This window comes from Platichthys flesus, chromosome 11 (genome assembly GCF_949316205.1).
Source record: "Platichthys flesus chromosome 11, fPlaFle2.1, whole genome shotgun sequence".
NCBI classification, from domain to species: domain Eukaryota; kingdom Metazoa; phylum Chordata; class Actinopteri; order Pleuronectiformes; family Pleuronectidae; genus Platichthys; species Platichthys flesus.
In genome coordinates, this window is record NC_084955.1 from 13,991,286 (window position 1) to 14,010,939 (window position 19,654).

The following is a 19,654-nucleotide window of genomic DNA, read 5'->3' on the forward strand; positions in this document are numbered from 1 at the left end:
AGAACAGTTTCCATTACTTTCCAATGTGAGTATTTCTATATTCTCATTTACCTACTAAATATAGTATTTTTATACATCATCTTCTTTACCGGGGTGTAGTCAGAAAAGATGTGTCTTGAGTCTGCGCTGGAAGACGCGCAGACTTTCTGTTGTCCTGACGTCAATGGGGAGGTTGTTACACCACTTAGGAGCCATGACATCATCAGTTGGGATTTTATTGAGAGCTCACTCGCAGTGAGGGAGCAGCAAGCCGCTTTCTGTCATGAGTCCATGCATTGATCCATTAACCCCTGAACACGTGGACGAATGGGACACCAAGCATCTGCATCACATGATGTTTTATCAGTACAACTAATGCTGGTCTCTGATGTTTCCAGTTAGTATTTTATTTGTCTCCCTTCAGTGGAACTCAGTGTCTCTGCCCTGCCTTGCATTAGTCAGTCTTCTTCTTTTTGCCAGTGAGCAGCATCTGTTGTCAAAGAGCTGCTGCTGCTGCTGCCCATGATGTTGTGTAAGCAGTTTCAGGTCAGCAAAGGGTTCATCTGAAAAATGCCTCACCCAGTCTCTTAGGGTTGTTCTTCTTTAACAAACATGCACATTTGAGATAAAGCATTAAAAGTACGTACTAAAAAATCGAATATTTCAACACAACTTTTCAAAAATATCCTGTATTTATTGCCTCTGATTCAACATTTCTAACTTAAAATGGGCTCCTAAAATGGAATCATTAACCTGATCTCAGAATAATCCCAATAAAAATAAGCTGCTGTCCTTAACTTATCCAATTAAGATCAATATAAATACTCATTCACTAAAGCGGTCACACCAATATTCCAGGGGTGTGTGTGCAAACTAGCTGTTAGGTGTGACATGAAGCATCCCCGGTCTGAATACCACACCAGATAGCATCCAATGCTCACTCCCTGGGAAAACGTGCACATGTACCACACACATGCTCGCAAGTCAGACAGTGCGAATTAACTACTAAGAATAAAAAAAGCATTGGAACAAAACACCATTAAAACAATTTATTACTTCATCAGAAGACTGACACGCGTCCACAAAGATATTTAAATTATTCCATTCTATGCACATGTTGATATTCAATAACATTTTGTCCAAAACTCTTCGAAAGGCCCTGGTGCTTCTGACTCTTGTCATGGATCATATTGTTTTTTCTCCACACAATCTGTTTATTTCCGTCTCTTTGGCTCCAAAATTCTTGCTCGTCATCACCATGGAAACAGGGAAAGCCCCCCACGTTGCCAAGGGAACCAGAGTGAAAATAATTTTTTCTTTTACTTCTGACACAAGTATGGGAGAACATTTCTGCAGTGCTGCTGTGCTCTGCGTGTGTGTGTGTGTGTGTGTGTGCGTGTGTGTGTGTGTGTGTGTGTGTGTGTGTGTGTGTGTGTGTGTGTGTGTGTGTGTGTGTGTGTGTGTGTGTGTGTGTATTCCATGTGGTCCTGCCTGTTTGATTGGGGAAGCGTTGATTTAGCTGAGCTTGCACATTATGATCGGGATTTTTCCCAGTTCACTTGGCCATGTCCTCGGCCACAGCCTTCCCCAATTTATCCTTGAGGTACGCCAGTTTCTGCCAGTCAGTCTTCAACTCAAGCCAATCGTAATACGGGACCTGGAAGAGAAAGAAAACCATTAGATTCATCATACATTTCTATAAAGTGCTAATGAGCAAACATCTTTAGATTTTTGTTTCATAGCAAAACACAATACTGTATTTTGTCCTCAGTTGGGTGCAACACGGCAACCATGAGAGGATGATGCTGCTATCAGCTCGGGAGCTTGTCCTCATTGAGGGCGAGAGTGCGCGGACTGGCCTAGATGAAGCCGAGCTGCGGCTGGATCTCTATTTATACCACAGACTGCAGTGGGACTCTTCTGACTCTCAGCTCGACCAAAGTATTAACTCCATTGTTGGCATGGCCTTAGCCTGTCAGATACCCCTGTAGCAGCAGCACTGTTTGTCTGCCTGTGCTCCCTGGAATGATGCTCACCATCATATACAGAGCACATCAGAAAATGCATTTATTACTTGGCTTTGGTGTGTGAGTAATAAAAAGAACTGTGATCACACAGGTCTGCCTGCTTTTTTCCGTCACTATATAATGATATAATGTAAAGACTGTTTAGACTTTGATTATACTTATTTGTCTACAATGTGTGATGACTGAATAAAAAAAAAAATATATCAATCAAACCAGAAAACCGAACAGATATGTTAACCCTATATGGACAAAATGATGGAAGTTTACAAAAACCAGTCTTGGTTATTCCAAAGTGTTGTCTCTACTCACCTCCACTGTGATGTAGCCGGCCAACTGAAGATGTCGCTTCATCATGACAAACCGGCCCAGAAGGTCTTTGCTCTTTGAACCAAAGTTGGGAAATTCCAAAGCCATGAAAGCGATTCTAAAAACGAAAGAGAGGAACAGTGACAATATCATAAAATAAGACAGCTGGAGGAAAAAACTTTTTTTTTTTTAATATAATCTCAGCCCCCGTGTTTCACTTCGATGACTCACCGTCGTACCCCTAAAGGTAAATCCTGATCTCCCCCTCCACTGGGCAGAGCAGGGCTGCCAACTGGTTTGTTGTCACAATCCACTACCAGCTCACCATCTGATTAGAGAAGGCTCATGTCAGTTGTATCAAGAGCTGGGTTAAATATTGTTTTTCAGAGTAAAAGTGCTGAAAAACTCAAGTTGTGAAAGGGACAGACTGCATGACTGTGTACGTGGTCTATCAGTTTATTTATGTGCTCCATTATTCCCCTTACCGATAGTCCATCCATACCCAGTGTCCATCCCAGTGCGAAGGGCCTCCGTCCTCTCGCCAACCAAACGCTGTAAGGCCTCTCTCAGACCGCTCTGCATTGGGGAGATGTTGGCCGGGACAGACGGGGCAGACGGGGGCGCTGGAGAGTCGGAGTGTGAGGAATCTGGATGCTCTAAGTGGAGAGTGGCTGCAATGTGGAGGAGCTTCAGCCGATAGCTCTCTACTCTAGATTCACTGCCCTCTACGAGCAAAAAGGAAGGAAAAACATCAGAATGATCAAATAAGTGCTGACATCTCACTGGCAGGAACAATGTTTTTGTGATAAATGTTGTGCTTCATATCCAAGAGAAAATGGGATTAATGAGCATTTCTGAACATTTATCAGTGCTGCACTGCCCTCTACTGCAACAGAGTGGAACTTTGTCCTTCAGTGCACATGGTCCTGAGAGACCACAGTATTTCATGAGAGCATGTAAATGAGTCATTGCTATGGTCCTGAACATTACACACGTGGGCCTAATAACCACTGATACTAACCTAATGATGTGGATGTACATACAGGCAGATGAACATGTAAATGCTACTATTAGGATTGCCAGAGCTCAATATTAGAGAATACCATAAGAAAAATGTATTGACTCGTTCAACCAAGCTTAATTAGACTATAACGTTAGAGTGGGTCTTATGGTGAGATATATTTGAGGAGTACAAGGACATGAACAGTTGCTGTGTCCAAGATGACTTCTTTAAAATACTTGACCAACTAAAAACACAACGTATTGAAATTACAAGGACTGAAATAGTGTTTAATACTTCAAAAGCCGGATTTAGTGCACAAATGTAACGTTCTGTAGTTTGCGTCCAAAGACCAGGTGCCTGACACACTTTCGCCTGCCTCTCCCTGGTAAGAGGTAGCAGGTGTGTACACAGATATCCTCAGATATGTGTCTCACCTGACAGTTTGGTACGGTGTTGTTGTTGTGTGAGAGGTAGGAGGTAGTGAGGCTTGGCCTGCTGTAACACACACAGAGACCAAACCACATCCGTCTGCAGGAAGGGCTCCAGGCCAGAGAGAGACTCCTCCAGCACAGAGTGGACCTTTTACACAAAGAGACCGCAAACAAACGGAGAGAACAGATTGGAGATGTTCTGATAGCAGCAGTGAAACGGCCTCTGATACAGATGAACATGTCAGTTCAAGCATTGGCGAGCACTTTAATCTAAGTACCGATCTGATACCAGGTCTTTAGAGTACATTAGTTTCACCCACATAAAAAACATTTTTTTCTTTTTCTGGTAGTTCTTCTTCAATGAACAGTAAAGTGCAACTGCTGTTTTGGACCAGCGAAGAAGAAATTATTTCCAGTAGCTTAGAGTTTGCCAAAGCTATCTTAAAATATCAGCAATATGGAAAGATTTCACTCTGGAAAGTCCCACAGCAATAACACCGACATCTGGAATGCTAGACTTCGTACTTAGTAGCATACAACTGTTAAAATGCAAAGTAAAAGTATTCTTAAAAAATGCGCTGGTATTTGATATCTGTTATCGGTATAAGTCCAGGTATCGGTATCGAGAAGAGAAAAAATGGTTTCAGAGGATCTCTAGAATTAATTCAGGGAAGAATGTAGAAACAACCATGTAAAGCAGACACAGTCTTAAACGTCATTAGTACCTTGCTGAAGAACTCGTCTCCTTTGCTGGGCTGGAAGCCGAGTCTGGCAAAGGTCATGAGCAGATTGCACAGCTGAGGAACATTGTACGTCTGGCTGTTTGCTATGTAGTGCTGGTGAAGAAATGCACAGAGAGAAAAATTTAGTTTAGTTTATCTGATGTTAAACATTGTGCACTAAACTGAAGGAGTTAATCTTATTGGTGTGTGTGTGTGTGTGTGACTGACCTCAGCGAAGGCCTCGAACAGAGGGATGTGGAGCCACTTGAGGAAGCCCAGTGACTTAGAGCAGCGTACCACATCGATGGAGTTGAGCTCCGGGACTCGGGGCAACAGCTCTGAGGCCATCCGCTGAAATACCTGAGAATGGTGGAAATTCAACCTCCCTGCAGACGAGCAGAGACGGAGATGAAACCGTTAGCATCGTACAGTGTGTATGAAAAAAAAGGTTTAATGGATGTTCACGTCAAGGCTACAATCTGCTGCTTTGAGGAGTCTGCGAAATGGATTGGATTAAGGGAAGTGAGACCAGATTACTTTCTTGTAAAATGAAAATCTCTTTAGTCCCTACTTCCTACTTCAGTGTGTTAGTGAGGAGAGGCTCCCTGAATCACTGATCTGATTTGCAGTAAACATGAAGCTTTGCACCGAAGAATTTTGCACGTAATTAATATTCCATTATTCAACAAATATTAAAGATTACAAAATTAGTCTGTAACCCTTCACCGGAGAAATCTTCAGACTTTTCAGAAGTTAATATTGCAAATTGGCCAGGTTCATTAAAGATATGCATACACCAAATGAAGCATCATTACCATAAGCATAAGCCATGTTCAATATGAGTGGAGTGGTGAACTCTGACGACGGCTTCTGGAGCAGGTGGTAGGAGAGAGCTCTGAGGAGAGGGACACTTCTGCGGCTCTGAGCTGCCAAAGCCACACAGACCTTACGGATCTCTTCTGTTGAAAAGCCCTCAGACAGCTCCAAAGCCTGAGAGAGAAACAGGTGGAGGAGCGGTTTTACTGGGGTTTAGGATAATGCATTAAAAAGTGTTCTCAGAGATTAGATCTATGCTGTGAGGAACCTCTTCAAAAGGTAGTTTGATGATTTTGAGCAAAATGATTTTGAGCAAAATGATTTTGAGCAAAAATTACATTTCCCCAGGTTGCCGCTGCTGACATAATTATTTACGTACATTTTAACAATTATATTCATCATCCACAACTTTTTCTACTATAACCCATACTACTTCACATTATTTGTGATTTCTTCTTTCACCAATCTGATGAAATGATATGTATATATTACTTCATCAGAGATAAAAGGAAGAAAAGACAGTAACTTCCACATACAGTTTTCAACTGAGACTATAACTGTGGACGTAGTTGACTCTGATACCTTGTCTTCTAATCGGTCCCTCAAGGCAGGAGACATGCGTTGTCCTTTGGAGATCAGCCCGCTGACCGTTTTACTGTCCGCGATTTCGGTCCAGCGCAGTTCCAGCTGTTTTAATGCGCCGTTCACTACCGCCACGTCCTGCTGTCCCTTCTTATTTGCCCCCCAGTCCGCCAGGTAGGCCAGCTGCTTGTAGGTCAGCCTGCGCACCCGCCACAGGACCTCCGTCTGCACAGAGCTGAGGACGGGATCAGTGGGGGGCACGTCCATGATCCACAGAGCTTTCATTGCAGACACCAGGTTGCCGTTCCACACCGCAGACACCTGTGAAGAAAAACACTCATCGAGGAGTAATCTTAACCATGGACGTGACAACTCCCCAAAAGTGAAGCAAAAGAGTCTCAATCGCCCCCTGGCGTGTGGACTGTCCAATTTTCCAGCAATTTGATTTAAAGTACTTATTTTGACTTAATAAATAACAGGGTGAAACGTCACAGCTAAGAATGTTTCGCGTTTGGTTGGGCGCACAGACTCAAAGTTACGTCATTGGTCCAAAATAGCAGCGTTTGTAACCAGGATATCTTGGTTTGATTTCCGGACAGTGGGAAGAAGTGGGTACTTCCGTCTTTACACACAGTCTATGATCTGAACACAGGGGCCGGTTCACCTCTGTATCTGGCTTCCCTACCTGCTGAGACATGGTATCCATCATATCCATTAGCCTTGAATCCCCCGTCAGATCCTTCATTTTACCCTTCGTCCTCAGCACCAGCACAGTCCACTTCATCAGGGCGTAAGCAGCTTGGTTACTATTTCCTCCATGCTCAACCCAGGCCAGCAGGATGTCCTCTGGCACAGACGCCTTGTCCATCACCTCGTCCAGCTTGGTGAATGTAGGCGTGGTTTGAAAGGCGTCATCCTTGGTAATAGTCTTTCCGTCACTCATCAACCTCTGTGTGACACTGGGCCATCCCTGAGGCCTCTGCACCTCTGCACGTGAAGCCACAGTCGGAGGCAGGCGGGCGGTGACAGCAGAAGCAGCTGGAGCCTGAGCAGAGGCCCTGCAGAGCACACGGGCGTATCTGCCTAACAGGCGACTGGCCATCGTGTCTGAGGGACAAGACAGCGGCCACAGGTGGAGGAGGAGAAGGAGGGTTTTCTCACAATTCAGCAGTCGGCGTCAGCATCCCGCATTCAACCTACAGGAAATATTGGCAGGGTTGGAAAAACATATCAGCAAGGAGTAGTTTATTTGGATCTGCACCAACTTGCACATATTCAAAAATGTCAGTCTCAAGCACGCTGTTATTTCCATCAAGATCCATGATTCATTATCTGAGAAGTCAATGGAAATATTTTCAATACAAAGTTCATGGGTTCATCGGTGACCCAAACCACATCCAGTTTCATGGAAATCTGCTCTGTGGTATTTGTGTAATGTTGATTACAACCAAACAAATATACAAAGCAGCAAAAACCTTACCTCCTGGGTGGATGGTTATCGCAGTATGATTTTGAGGTGTAATAATTGATCTTCCTCGGATGTGTACAATGTTTGGCAGTTAACAAGTGTTTGTCATCCTCTGCTCATAAGGAAGTTTAAAACCAAAGCCTTCACTCAGGAGCAAAGATCTGCCTTAAAGCTTTAAAAGAAATAACAACTTGACATTCGTCATGACAAGAACCCTATCGTCATGTATGAATTCATAATTTTATAGTTAATCAATATCACTCAGCCCAAGTTATTCACAGACACCCTCATGTCTACAGAAGCCTCATCCATCTTTGATCAGCCACTGGTGGTGGATGTTGGGACTCTGCAGTGTAATGGTTGTTGAACCCGGAACACAGGCACCGGTCTGAGACCCACAATGACCAGTAGCTCCGTGTGAACCCGCTGTGTGTGTGTGTTACAGTTAAATGTGTCTCTCTCCTGCTGTAAAGTGACAATCTTCCTCCTGACAAACACGCTACGTTAAATCCTGACCTTGTCGCGCGCAGAGGAGACGCTGCGCACCCCAGCGGCGCGTGCACGCGTCTGCCCTCACGAGACTGACATTGGTGACGAGCAGCAGAATCCGGTCCGATCATCTCACTGTTCGATCACTCACCTGTCAGAGTGCAGCGATACCTTTGGTCGAGGAGGCTGTTCACATGGACACATCTAGCACTGACAGTCGCGGGGATATGACGTAGGGAGAAGTCACGTAATCGGCGCACGCGGCTCTCATTGGTTCAATTCTTTCTCAGGAATTCTTGTTCCGGGGTCACTGGTGGTTTATTTATTTGTTTATGTTCAGATGTGTGATGTGTAGATTCAGGTACGTTTTAAACAGTGTCTTCTTTGTTGGACAGGTGCGTACGTTCACATGTTTACTGTAAAAACTACAGAGCCCCCTACTGGTCATCTAGAAGAAAGAAACAGTGGAAACTTATAAAGTTTCATTGGTATTCCACCTGGTCGGAGAAAGAATGGGACGTATATGTCGACACAATAAACATTTTTTTGGCTGTTCTCCTGTCAATTCCACACATTGAATTATGACTGAAGCTGAAATGACAGGAGATGCAGTTATAGTCAAAATGATGCAGATTATCCAGATCCACACCATAACAGCAAAGAGTGGAATCAATTTGTTTTGCCCCCCCACCCCTTTTAAATTGTAATCTAAGCTACTTCCACAACAACGATGATACTGTATTCAGTTATGTATCTTATATTTCCACCCCATGGCCACTGGGGGGGCTCTATACTCCCGTTCTGACGTGATCTGTAGGTGCTGGCAGTGAAACAACTAGTGGTGCATTTAGCTGTAACCTTAAGGAGATCTCTTTAATATGATTGATTACAAAATAGAGGTAAGACTATGATTAACATAATTAATTGAAGCAGAAGGGATGTCCTGATTTAAAACTCAAGGGTCAAACTAATAGAGAAATGCTGGGTTCACATTTCAGATGATGCAACTCAATAATGTAGTATGTTTTGATAATTCTTAAGTTTTTTCCTATTATTTAATATAAAAAATGTCTTTGTCTATTAGCCCAAATACTTTTCTTTTTTAATTTAATTGGGTGAACCCTTTAACGTGGCTGTTGAAGGCAGAGGGAACATCTTAGTGTGTGCGTTTCTAAGTGTGTCACTGGGTTGGAACCTCTGTCGATCGTCTGATACTTTATCAACCACTGTTCTCTCTCCTCTCACCTGTCCTCAATGTGTCATTAGAGCTGATAAAATCAGACTGATAACAGTTTTGATTGCACTGTCACTTTGCAGTAAACTCTACAGCACAATGTTGACTCTCCGAAACATATCTTACCTGGCTGCTATTTACCCAGCATGCAACATGTTCTGGGCAGGAACAGGGAAGAGACAGGGTGACCTTACCTCAACTTTTACCCATTAGTCGCTTTGTTATACAATTTATTGGAATAATGTGTTTTTTCTAGAAATTGAATCATGATCTCTTTTTGAGAGTAATTTTTCTTACTCTGTAAAATTTAAATTAATCCAATATATCTCGTAGTTTTTTTAATATATCCTGGTCCATTTTTTATGGTGGGATGACTGTAATTTAGGTCAATTCATATTCTACAAACCTTATTTTTCTACATTGTCTACTGTAATGGTCCTAATGAGATGTTCCTGATAGCATGTGGACAGGGCTGCTGACGTATGTCAGATATAATGTCACCCTTCACGATCATACAAACAAACTTGTCCTTAGTGGTCATGGGTTTCTATTTCAATGAACCTTTGATCCAAGAGCCACCAAAACTCAAAATTCAGGATTAAAATCATTTGTCGCATTAATCAACAGATCTGTGTAAACAGACTGACAACCAACTTAATTAAAACCAGGTTATTTATGTTTACTGATTCTGTTAAAAATTGTGTCATTGGTTATGTTAGTAAATCAGTAAATGGAGGTACTTAGTCAGTAGTTTGTAGCTGATCAGAGGAGAAAACAATGTTTTTTTTCTCGTTTGTCATAAAAATGTCATAGTTATGTTAATTAGTAAGTTAAAACATCAGCAAATAAAAGATTAAAACTCATATTGTTTTGCAAATCTCAAATTGTTTTACAGTTTTTCTCATCTTGGACTTGTTTTAATTCGTCATTTCATCCACCGGCTCCTTGTAGTTGAGGGTAGCTGAGGGCACAGTTTGTTTGATGGAAACAGTGATTCTTATATATCTTATATATTCTCATATACAACAAACCCTGAATACCTTTCAGTCCTGCAACATAAATTATATTCTTATGGAAAAAATGCATGTGAAATGGATCAAAATGTCTTGTTTGGTTGTTTTTTTCTTTAGTTCACATCACAGATTTCTAAAATCAACGTGACTTCTGTTTTTTAGGTATCTGTCGTCGTGGAAACACCAGCTGGGTATCACAACCAGACATCATGACAAATGAGGTGAGTACACCTGTAGCGAGGAGTTTATCAATCAAACATGGCGGTGAAGTGAGGGGCAGAAGCTAAAGACAGAGGAGGGCATGAACTCAGATAGCAGGTGTGTCATGAGAGTGTCACACAGACAGTTAGCTTGCAGCAGCTGGAGAAGGAGGAGGAGGAGGAGGAGGAGGAAAGCCAACCTCGGTGGAAACGTTGAGCTGCAGGGAATCATTAACTAATAAGGTCATACTCAATTAACAAAAAAGCCAAATTAAGATGTGGTTCCTGGTTGCATTATTAAGTCGTAATCACCTTTGAGGCAATGACGTGTATGGTAGTTAGCCTCTTCGGACTATGCTCTGTGACATGTCAATGGGAATATGAGTGGAATTTTCTATTAGCAACGCATGTAAACATCATGATCAAAATAATAATGTCTGATTCAGAATGAGTTCTATAGCCTGGACCTTTGCTGTAAATGTCAGTGACTGTCTGATCTAGTGGCTCAACTGTCAGGGTGTGGATTGTACAAACTGGTCCAAGTTCTTCTGTCTTCTTCCCTATGATTGTATTTGATCATCCACTCATAGATATACGGCAGCAGCAGAGATGGCCAATAATCCCTGGACTAGTGCACTCACCTTTTCTCAGGTTATAGTTAGTCTTTTAAAAACTGTCAATCAGTGGATGAAGAAAGTGAATCAAAGGCCAAAGTAAGTTTTAGTGTAAATTACTGTCGTGCAATGTCAGGCAGTCTGGTAGGGATGACATTGGTTTGTTTTAACCTTCACTGCTCCTTCCTCCAATCAGTTTATCAGGAAAAGAAACGTGCGACGGTGAGATAGGAGTACCAGATCAACATTGGCCTACGCATAGCCTGTGATATGAGTGTGAGTGGGTGGTTGTGCATGTGTGTGTGTTGTGTGTGACCTGTCCAGGGGTGACATTGTTGCTACCTTTTTACGCAGATCGTGGCATTTAAGCACGTGTGGTGTTTCTGCGCATGTGTGTATTGAAAGGGGGGGTTTATGGTATAAAAGGCCTTTCCACTAAATGTTTCCTGTTTTTCACCATTGTGTGTGTGTGTGTTTGCATGTGTTTGTGTGTGAGAGAGAGCAAGAGAGACGGAGAGAGAGAGAGGGAGAAACGGAGTCTATGTTTGGGACCGGACCGTAACGGAGAGCCAAAATTTCTGTGGCAAAGAAAGGTCGAGTGGTCTGGACCTCCATTGATTTAGGAGAGCAGTCCCCTATCACACCAGCAGCCATGAGTAAAGCGGTAGGAGAGCCGAGAAATCTGTTTTCTTTTTCAATTTATAACACTCGATTTGTGTAAGATAAAGCTTTTGTTACTGAAGCTATGTCAGTTAATGTCAGTGCATCAATAAATTCTTGCATTTGTTTTATTTGAAATGGACGTGTCCTCCAGTATGCAGTTTGGAATGTCAGGATTTGTGTAGATCTATTTCCAACTAAACTGACCAATCTTCTGTTTGAATTGTCACATGTTCAGGTTTAGTAAGCAACACAGAAACATGCATTTTATTTAGTTTTGGTATCAGTCACATCGGGGATGCAAAGCATTCAGGTCAGACAGGGATATTTTCTCTAAAAAAGTACAAATGTAAATATTTCCCCCGATTTCTGCATCTAGGACTCTTACAACATGTTCGAGATGGATGGAGAGATGGACAAGAAGAAGTCAAAAAAGACGAAGAAAAAGGAGAGGATGGAGGGCATGAAGAAAGAAATGGACATTGTGAGTATAGAGACTAAAGAGTGGGGATTTAAATCCGCTGATCAGTAATGAACCCAGCTCCTCGTAGATTAACATAGGATTTACAGGTGATACTAAAGATGCCTTAGATCTGCACAGTTGTGACAAGATGTAGTGAAGTTATGACCAAGTTGAATAAATCACCTTAAATCACTGTGATTAATGGCGTGTGTCCCCCTGCAGGACGACCACGAGATTACAATTGAAGAGCTGGAGATGAGATATACCACGAATGTTAACAAGGTAATGATTGAATCATTTCTTGTGCCTCATTCTTATCTGTTCTTTATCTACTTTCATTTTGTCACAAGTTCTCTTTTAATCATGCTTTTCTGTTCTCCGTCCTCAGGGCTTGACGACCACATTTGCCCTGCAGGTCCTCGAGAGAGATGGTCCTAATGAGCTGAGGCCTCCCAAAGGAACCCCGGAGTATGTGAAGTTTGCCCGGCAGCTGGCCGGAGGGCTGCAGTGTCTGATGTGGGTCGCCGCCGTCATCTGCTTCATCGCCTTCGGAATTGAACTGAGCAGAGGGAACCTCACCTGCTTTGACGATGTGAGTGACATTGCCATTTTTATCAGTGAGCGTTTCTCCTCAAGTGCACTGATAAGAGCGAGTCAAACAGAAAAAAGTTGCACAGAGGAAAGGGGGGGGGGGGGGCGGACACAATTTGAATCCTCCATTTCTAGCTTCCCGTTGTTGTGGTTACATCTTCTGTCTGACTTCAGCTTTACTTGGCCATCGTGCTGATCTCTGTCGTCGTGGTAACTGGATGCTTTGGTTACTACCAAGAGTTCAAGAGTACAAACATCATTGCCAGCTTCAAGAATCTGGTGCCACAGGTAAGTTTAACATTTTTGAAGTAAATAGTTGGAATTCAATATTTACAGCCTCTCAATCTTTCCAGGTCCTTTCTTCCTGTGTTAATCTTGCTTTAACTCTGCTGATCTTCCTCACGGTCTCCACCAGCAAGCTGTTGTGATCCGTGATGGCCAGAAAAACGAGATCCATGCCAACCAACTGGTGGTGGGAGATTTGGTGGAAGTCAAAGGAGGAGACAGGGTCCCTGCTGATATTCGCATCATCACTAGTCAGGCCTGCAAAGTAAGATACACACCTACCACACATAGGCCGACTCTAATTACATAACGAAGGAGATTCTGCTTGTGAGGACAATTTAAAGGACGACTTAAAATTGTCGTTGATTTCCCTGGTGTGTGCGTGTGTGTGTGTGTGTGTGCATGCGTGTGGGTGTGTGTGTTTGCCAGGTGGACAACTCCTCCTTGACAGGCGAGTCTGAACCTCAAACCAGGAGTCCAGAATGTACTCATGAGAATCCACTGGAGACCAGAAACATTGCTTTCTTCTCTACCACTATTCTGGAAGGTACAGTGCATACTGCACATGCTTATTTATATAGGCTGACTAATATATACACCAATCAGCAACCACATTAAAAACATTTTCTTCTCATTTATTTGTTCATTTGCTGTAATTTTGTGCTCATTATGTGCAAAGTGCCTTGCTCAGGGGCACCATGATCACCCATTTAAGAACAAATGTCTTCTCCTCTCCAGGTGTAGCGACCGGTGTGATTATCAACACAGGTGATCGTACCATCATCGGTCGGATCGCCAGCTTGGCGAGCGGCGTCGGCAATGAGAAGACGCCCATCGCCATAGAAATCGAGCATTTTGTGGACATCATCGCTGGTCTTGCGATCTTCTTCGGGTTTACCTTCTTTGTGGTCGCCATGTTTATCGGATACGCCTTCCTGGAAGCCACGATCTTCTTCATGGCTATCGTGGTGGCTTATGTGCCAGAGGGGCTCCTTGCCACCGTCACTGTGAGTTAATGCAACACAAATGTGGATTTCTACGTGTGATATGATCTCACAGTATCTTCTTCAAGAAGTGTTCACTTTTCAATATGGCACCAAGATTTGCACTGGTCTAGCTTGTGTGTGAAATAAAGTGAACATGTTCAGTAAGAGGCTGTGTCTTCACCAACAGGTATGTCTGTCCCTGACGGCTAAACGACTCGCCAGGAAGAACTGTGTTGTGAAGAACCTGGAGGCTGTGGAGACATTAGGTCAGTAAACCACTAAAAAACACTTATGTTCTGAATTCAGTCACATGATCTGTTAAAAAAAGGTTTGGTCTCTATTAAACTGGAGATTTAGATAATCATCTGTGTGTCTGTGTGTGTGTGTGTGTGTGTATTTAGGCTCCACTTCCGTGATCTGCTCTGATAAGACGGGCACCCTGACCCAGAACAGGATGACTGTGGCTCACCTTTGGTTTGACAACCATATCCACGCTGCTGACACCACTGAAGATCAGTCAGGTAAAGAAAAGAACAATAAATACAAGCACCGTTTTGATATGGACGTTACTACAGTACAACATGCTAACGTGTTGATGTTATTGTGTGCTTCGTTTTATTTTACAAGTTGTTAATCATGTGATTGTGTGGTTGCAGGCCAAAGTTTCGACCAGTCATCAGAGACATGGCGATCACTTGCGAGAGTGACTACCCTGTGCAACAGAGCGACATTCAGACCTGATCAGGAAGGATTACCTATTCCTAGGGTACATATTTTTAGTGGACATTTATTTTTTGATGACCAGACAAAATGTTGCATCCAATGTAATCACCTTGTATATTGGAGTTACGATCGCATTGTTTTTTTATTATTAGTTAAAGGTTCAGTGTGTAGAATGTAGTGACATCTAGTGGTGAAGAACACAACAATTTAGTTCAATTTAGATAAACACAAACTAATGAAAACATCACTAGGATAATTTTATATTCGATTTCTGTTTCGAATCTTTTTGTCTCCATGTCTCTCTCTTATCCCGTTTCACACAGAGACTTGTGATGGGCGATGCGTCAGAGACGGCTCTGCTGAAGTTCACCGAGCTCACTGTGGGGAACACCATGGACTACCGTAATCGCTACAGGAAAGTGGTGGAAGTGCCCTTTAACTCCACCAACAAGTTCCAAGTGAGTACCTTGTTGTTAATGGACGTGTGTTTGAAACTGTGATACTGCTACAGCAAAAAATCCCGTGATTGATTTTGAGTTTGACTCATCTCTCGTCTGCCGTCTCTCTCCAGCTGTCTGTTCATGAACTGGAGGATCCACTGGACCTGCGCTACCTGCTGGTGATGAAGGGAGCAGCAGAGCGGATCTTAGAGCGCTGCTCCACTATTCTGATCAAAGGCCAGGAGCTGCCACTGGATGAGCAGTGGAAAGAAGCTTTTCAGACTGCTTACATGGACCTGGGAGGACTGGGAGAGCGAGTTCTGGGTTAGAAAGTTATTTTACCGACACTGATGTGGGCTAATTGATTGGTTGTGTCTTTTTTTTTTAGCAATCTTTTTCTCCCCTCTCAGGTTTCTGTCATATCTATCTTAACGAGAAAGAGTTCCCCCGTGGTTATAGCTTTGACCCCGATGAGATGAATTTCACCACGTCGGGACTGTGCTTTGCTGGTCTCATCTCGATGATTGACCCCCCGAGAGCCACCGTACCCGACGCAGTGATGAAATGTCGTACTGCTGGCATCAGGGTGCGTTCAGGTCCCCCCACGTACACAGATTGTTTGGGCTTTAAATCAGACCTTTGTTTCACTTTCTACATTTATCCATGTGTATTTTCTCGTCACCTAATTGTTGAAGTATCTCGAAAACCTCAGGTCATCATGGTGACTGGAGACCATCCAATCACAGCGAGGGCAATCGCAGCCAATGTCGGCATCATCTCAGAAGGCAGCGAGACAGTGGAAGATATCGCCCAGAGGAAGCGCATTCCTGTGGAACAAGTCAACAAGAGGTACTGAGACGCTGTCCACACTTTGAGCTCATCTCTGTCGCAGATTCTGAATTTCCCACGGGATTAATAAAGTATCCATCTATCATCTATCTGTCTATGTAGATCAGGAAAATGACTGATCATTTGTCATTCTGTGTGTTTGTGTCTGTGTTTGTGTGTATGGTGTGTGTGTGCAGGGACGCCCGTGCTTGTGTGATCAGCGGTGGTCAGCTGAAAGACATGAGCAGTCATGAGTTGGACGAAGCCCTGAAGAACCACCCTGAGATGGTGTTTGCAAGAACCTCACCTCAGCAGAAACTGATCATTGTGGAGAGCTGTCAGCGTCTGGTAAATACACACAAAAACACACACACACACACACACAGAAACACACACACATGTTTTGCTTTACTACCTGTGTCTTCCCAACTCGTAACCGTTTGATTGATCGACTTTATTTAACGAAGTCGACGCACATACAATGGGTGGGGTTGTGAATGAATAAAGGAAAGAGGAAGAGACTGGATTGCATGTGGTCATAATTCACTGTGTGAGGGACTTTTCACCCTTCCTCCTCCAGGGCTCCATCGTGGCTGTGACAGGTGATGGAGTGAACGACTCGCCGGCTCTCAAGAAGGCCGACATTGGCATTGCCATGGGGATCGCCGGTTCAGATGCTGCAAAGAACGCTGCCGACATGATCCTGCTGGACGACAACTTCGCTTCCATCGTCACCGGAGTGGAGCAGGGTGAGGCTCAGTGAACAAAAGAGAAATAATGTGTGAATAACATACGAATCGTATCCCCACTTTTCATTAATGACTGACTTTGGATATGAATAGTGCCGGGTCCATATAGTAACAAATTACCAGAAGGAAAAACACTGTGTGAAGTTTTGGTGTCTGTGTTCATCTCAGGCCGTCTTATCTTTGACAACCTGAAGAAGTCTATCGCCTACACGCTGACCAAAAATATTCCTGAGCTGACCCCATATCTGGTCTACATCACCGTCAGCGTGCCTCTTCCTCTCGGCTGCATCACTATCCTCTTCATTGAACTGGCCACGGACATCGTGAGTAATAGAGTCGAGGGAACCAGTTCAGCAAGAAAATAAATAACTTATTTATGGTGGTTACAGCTGCAATCAGTTATTAACAGATGATGATTGGGTTTAATATTTGCTTGCACTTTCCTTTACAGCAGGGACACTTAGAGGATAATGGAGCTACATCTTTATAGTCCTCACTCCCTTATCTTCTGTCCAGTGATGTGTTTTGTCTGCTCCTGTCTCTCTTGTAGTACCCATCTGTCTCCCTGGCCTATGAGAAAGCAGAGAGTGACATCATGCACCTGAAGCCCAGGAACCCTCGTCGTGATCGGCTGGTAAACGAACCCCTGGCTGCCTACTCGTACTTTCAGATAGGTGAGACGTGTGTGTGGGCTTCTCTGCTAGTCAACAAAGCATGAATTCTCTATATCACTACTGCTCTTACCTCAGTTACATTCAAATGAAATCATACTTTTCAAGGGCATGAAATAGACAAGTTACTAGACACCCATTTTTCACTGTCTTACAATAACAGAGTGCACCGATCTCTGCAGAGTGGCTCACAGCCAATGAGCTGTTGCATTTTTATGCTTTTAAAATAGTATTGACCCATTTTTGCGTCTGTCTTGCAGGAGCCATCCAGTCTTTTGCAGGTTTTACAGATTATTTCGCAGCGATGGCCCAGGAGGGCTGGTTCCCACTCATGTGTGTCGGCCTGCGTGCTCAGTGGGAGGACGTTCATCTTCAGGACCTACAGGACGGCTATGGGCAAGAATGGGTGCGTGTTGACATAGAGATCCAACCTGTGGATAATGTGGTGATGGCATGATTTGAATTTATTTCATCAGCACAGATACCAAATATCTCCTCCCTCATGTGATCTCCTGTGCTTGCAGACGTTCAGCCAGAGGTTGTACCAGCAGTACACCTGCTACACTGTATTCTTTGTCAGTATTGAGATCTGTCAGATCTCTGACGTGCTGATCAGAAAGACTCGACGTCTGTCTGTGTTCCAGCAGGGCTTCTTCAGGTCAGTACAGACCCGTCCCAAATATGAATGACATTGTTTTTTAATAGCTGAGATAATAGGATTAACTTTGGCTGGGTTTATTCTCTGTCTGCCAACCTGAACAACTCTCTATGTTGCATTAACCTCTATGTTAGTCTTCTGATCATTCAAACACAATTTTTTCTACTTTTGCTCTTTTACATATTTAAATAAGTTTGTTAAGAAATCCTGTGTTCATGGCAGGTTGTTCTCAGGAACCAAATCAAATTCTTTAACATCATAACTTGTTATTTATTAATATTTCAATTGTAAATCTCCCTTTAAAGCTGCGTAAAAGTAAATCTTATCTCATGTATTTATTTGCATGCAGAGCCATCCTGTCTCTTTGTGTTGTCAGTGGTCCATTTAAATGGATCAGACTAAATCTGAACTAATCTGTTTAGGATTGGAACAAGATTCCAGCAGAATGTTTGGTTGTTTAAGTGTTTATCTGTGTGCAGGAACCGTGTCCTGGTTTCTGCCATCGTCTTCCAGCTGTTACTCGGTAATCTGCTTTGTTACTGCCCGGGAATGCCCAACATCTTCAATTTCATGCCAATCAGGTAAAAAGCCCACAGAGCCATTTACTATAAATCAAAGCTCACACTGGATTAGAAGCCAAAGTTTAATTTATATATCATGACAATGAAATACACATGAAGAGAATTATCTTTCCTAAATGCTCATAGCTTTTTTGTTTATAAAACAACTAATGTGACATGTTGTTTTTGCTTCAGGGTCCAGTGGTGGTTTATTCCAGTTCCATTTGGTATTTTAATCTTTGTCTACGATGAGATCAGGAAACTAGGAGTCAGGAGATGTCCAGGAAGTAAGATGAAATCCATCACACCTCACTCGAACCATTCAGCCAACACTAACATCTCCACTGTCTCCATCCGTTCACATCTCATCAGTCTCTGCTCTGTGCTCCCTCAGGTTGGTGGGATCAGGAGTTATACTACTGAGAGGCTCTTCCCTTCATCCGTCCAGCCACATGCATGAGAGCATCACTCCTAAACCGAATGCTGCAGACCTGGATGCTCTTACTCAATTGACTTTTCATCTATATCACTTTGTGATCTATGCATTTATAGATTATCCTTGTCTTTTAATATTATTATCTTAATATTCATATTCAAGAGCCTGACTGAATTCTTTTAAAAGCTAATCAATGCTGAAAGTCATTGTTGGATAATAATTCTCACAGATTCGTTGTGTCCCAGCTCTTTGACTGTGGCTGCCTTGTATTTGTACTAATAAAGAATTTGGAGACCAATGATGACTTCAAACAAACAAAAGAAGAAATATTCTGATTCTATATTGCTTCATGCTGTTTTTGTCAAAGGTTGTATTTTTACTCAACTTTAGAGTTTTTGTTTGATTTTGAATGTTATGGAATTTCAAAAAGTCCAACTTACTCATGTTGCAGGAAATCTGGCTTAAAGCCTCATGTCTAATTGATAACAGCTCAATTTGCATGTGGAACTACATAGATTCAGTCAACCAATGGACTGAAATTAAGCATAAGCCTGAAGGCAATAAATACTAAACAAACAGGAGTCGGATCACACAGGCTCATAAACAGAATAATACCTGAAAAGTAATTTATTGACAATAAAACATGAATGACAATTACACTGTGTCACTTCAATATCTAATATCTACCGTTGACATCTTTCCTCAATGTATTTTTATTTG

General features: G+C 42.8%; 2 protein-coding genes across 3 annotated transcripts; one reads left to right on the forward strand and one right to left on the reverse strand.

Annotated features, from left to right (window-relative positions):
* Positions 1-1,013: 1,013 nt before the first annotated feature.
* On the reverse strand, positions 1,014-8,109 carry tbrg4 (transforming growth factor beta regulator 4). Of its 2 annotated transcripts, none has more exons than XM_062399401.1 (11): positions 7,975-8,109; positions 6,552-7,062; positions 5,867-6,187; positions 5,284-5,458; positions 4,697-4,854; positions 4,472-4,582; positions 3,750-3,894; positions 2,798-3,037; positions 2,544-2,640; positions 2,316-2,430; positions 1,014-1,636 (listed from the first exon to the last, which is right to left on the reverse strand). In XM_062399401.1, exons 2-11 carry the CDS (start codon positions 6,966-6,968, stop codon positions 1,535-1,537), a joined length of 1,881 nt encoding a protein of 626 aa, XP_062255385.1. In that variant the 5' UTR covers positions 6,969-7,062; positions 7,975-8,109; the 3' UTR covers positions 1,014-1,534. The 2 variants fall into 2 exon arrangements, with proteins under 2 accessions (XP_062255385.1, XP_062255386.1); XM_062399402.1 differs by lacking the exon at positions 7,975-8,109 and adding an exon at positions 7,851-7,942.
* A 2,420-nt stretch (positions 8,110-10,529) lies between these two features.
* On the forward strand, positions 10,530-19,556 carry LOC133965026 (potassium-transporting ATPase alpha chain 1). The gene is made up of 24 exons (XM_062399400.1): positions 10,530-11,548; positions 11,924-12,028; positions 12,230-12,289; positions 12,396-12,599; positions 12,773-12,886; positions 13,014-13,148; positions 13,313-13,430; positions 13,622-13,890; positions 14,057-14,135; positions 14,271-14,390; positions 14,526-14,635; positions 14,916-15,050; positions 15,164-15,356; positions 15,443-15,618; positions 15,745-15,881; positions 16,058-16,208; positions 16,441-16,609; positions 16,778-16,932; positions 17,160-17,283; positions 17,541-17,686; positions 17,805-17,938; positions 18,418-18,519; positions 18,694-18,785; positions 18,893-19,556. Exons 1-24 carry the CDS (start codon positions 11,537-11,539, stop codon positions 18,919-18,921), a joined length of 3,069 nt encoding a protein of 1,022 aa, XP_062255384.1. The 5' UTR covers positions 10,530-11,536; the 3' UTR covers positions 18,922-19,556.
* The last annotated feature ends 98 nt before the right edge of the window (positions 19,557-19,654 follow it).